The sequence below is a fragment of the Drosophila innubila genome (genome assembly GCF_004354385.1).
Source record: "Drosophila innubila isolate TH190305 chromosome 2L unlocalized genomic scaffold, UK_Dinn_1.0 4_B_2L, whole genome shotgun sequence".
NCBI classification, from domain to species: Eukaryota; Metazoa; Arthropoda; class Insecta; order Diptera; family Drosophilidae; genus Drosophila; species Drosophila innubila.
In genome coordinates, this window is record NW_022995372.1 from 19,963,437 (window position 1) to 19,965,830 (window position 2,394).

The 2,394-nt window shown below is 47.7% G+C and overlaps 1 protein-coding gene across 1 annotated transcript; it reads right to left on the reverse strand.

The window, feature by feature from the left end:
- Positions 1-239: 239 nt before the first annotated feature.
- LOC117780378 (fork head domain transcription factor slp2) lies at positions 240-1,914 on the reverse strand. Its single transcript, XM_034616890.1, has one exon. The coding sequence runs from the start codon at positions 1,876-1,878 to the stop codon at positions 508-510; it is 1,371 nt and encodes a 456-aa protein (XP_034472781.1). The 5' UTR covers positions 1,879-1,914; the 3' UTR covers positions 240-507.
- Positions 1,915-2,394: the final 480 nt, after the last annotated feature.

Below are 2,394 nucleotides of genomic sequence, written 5' to 3' on the forward strand. Positions count from 1 at the left end.
GAGACTAACAGATATTGGATAAAAATACAGACAGATTTTAAAAAATTCCAAAACATTTTCAACAAGAAAAGTCTAGCTGGGAGTTTTGTTTGTTTTTTGGAATAAAGCGATTTGAGTTTTGGAGAATATTTTGTCTTTCAAAATCAAAATTAAATGTAATAAGTTAGACTAAGTTAGTTAAGTTTTCTTTAAAAATGTATTTCAATATCAAAATAAATAAATTGATAAAATTGAGCAAGTACAAATAGAAGATAAGTTCACTTTCGGACATTTTTTTGACTATTTAATCAGTCAATAGTTTTATTTTAGCATTTGATTTTAACCCAAAGTTGTCTGCTTTTGCAAGGGTATTTTATATTCGGCTTGCCGAAGTTTGCACGCTCTTTCGGTATTATTTCGATTGCTCTCAAACTCATTCTATTTACAAGCGTCTAGCGCCTCAGTCGCGGCTGTTCTATGTACAGTGAATACTTATGGACTAACTACAGGTTGTGCCCCAACTCGTGTTCAGCTGTTGCGGCTGACAACTGTAACGGGCTTCAGTAGCGGCTGCTGTGTTGGACCCGGAGATCGGGAACTGCTCTCCCCACCATTCGATAGCTGCTGCTGCTGTTGACCGGGGGAGGAGGGCGGCTGGCCGAGATGTGTCATGTGGGGCTGTGGCGCCGGCGCCGGCGCTGTGGGCAACGCTGCACTGAGCTGCCTTTGATGTGCCGCCAGAGCGGCGGCAGCGGCATGTTGATGCAGCAGTTGCTGGTACTGCAGGCGCTGGTAGAGCTCCTGGCTGCTGGCGGGACTGACGAATGGCGGTGGGGGTGGCGGGCCGGATTGTGGCACGTGGGTCGCACCACCCGGATGCCCCACCATGCCAGGCAGCAGGCCGGCTCCCACTGGACTCTTTGGAGCAAAGGGATTGTAGCGCTGATACATGCTGGCCAACAAACTGGGTGCCGCCTGTGGATACGTGAGGAACTGTCCGAATTGGGGATAGGCAGCCAGGCCGGGAAACATGGGTCCAATCAGTGATCGCTTGAAGGCGGCAAGTCGGGAGCGACTGGCGGCGGTGGTGCGGCGTCTTAATTTGCCCGTGGAGCCGCCAATGAAAACATCCTCGGCGGAGGGATCCAGCATCCAGTAGTTGCCCTTGCCGGGATCATCATAGTGACGCGGTACCTTCACAAAGCACTTGTTGAGGCTGAGATTGTGGCGGATTGAGTTCTGCCAGCCCTGTTTGTTGTCCCGATAATACGGATGATTGGTCATGATGTACTCGTAGATGCCATTGAGGGTCAGACGCTTCTCCTGGCTCTGCCGGATGGCCATCATGATGAGGGCATTGTAGCTGTACGGCGGCTTCTCGTTGCCTTTCTTGTCCTTGATGGGTTTACCGTCTGTGGATTTGGTCTCTGAATCGCCATCGCCATCGTTATCACATTCCACATCCTCATCGGCATCCGGATCATCGTCGTCTGGCTCCGGCTCATCAGCATCCACATCGGCGGGAGGTGCTGGTGACATCGAGGTGACATCTAAATCCGATTCCACATCGCTTTCCGGCTCTGAGCCAAGTGGTGACCTATTGTTATTGTGGTTGTTGTTGTTATTAAACTTTTGGTCGTCTTGGTCACGCAGCTGCTGCTCCTCCCGCTGCTCATCGTGTTCCACAGTCTCCGGCAAAATTGCATTTATTGAGAAACTGGACTTTAGATGCGGCGTTCTTGCCATTTTCATGAGAAGCGTTGCCGGCGTCAGATTCAGGTTGAGATTCAATGCGCCGACGGTGTTTAGATGCGGATGCGAATGCGGATGTGGATGCTGTGTGTGTGGCGTGTGATTGTGTGGATGATGCGCGTTGAGCTCGTCAACGATCTTCACCATTTTGCACTTTAAATTGTTGTTATTTTCTTTGTTGTCTAACGATGCATTTTTATTATATTCATATAATTAAATTGATATCACAACAAAATAAGCTGAATGCCTCCCACACACGCGTATTCAATATGCATATATTCAAATTGGGTTAACGATTTGGATTACGTTTACCGTTAAGCGTTTATCGTTTATCGTTTATCGTTTACCGTTTGCACGCTTCTCGTTTACACACGTCCGCTGCGCTGTGGCGTTTTGTGTAGACTAAATAACAAGAATTTCAAAATCTCAATTCAATTGCCTTGCCTTTGGCTTTTGCTTCTTCTTATTCTACATCCACCTTGGCCAACAGCCAATGGCAGCTGTGGAACGTATTTCGTGTAGCTCTCGCTTGCGCTCAGTCTCCCCTAACAGCCATATACCTCGCTCGCTCTCGCCTGCTCTTATTCCCTAACGTACTTATGTTTGTGTTTGTGTTTGTGTTTGTGTTTGCTTTTGCGATTGTATTTGTGTGTGTACAGATTT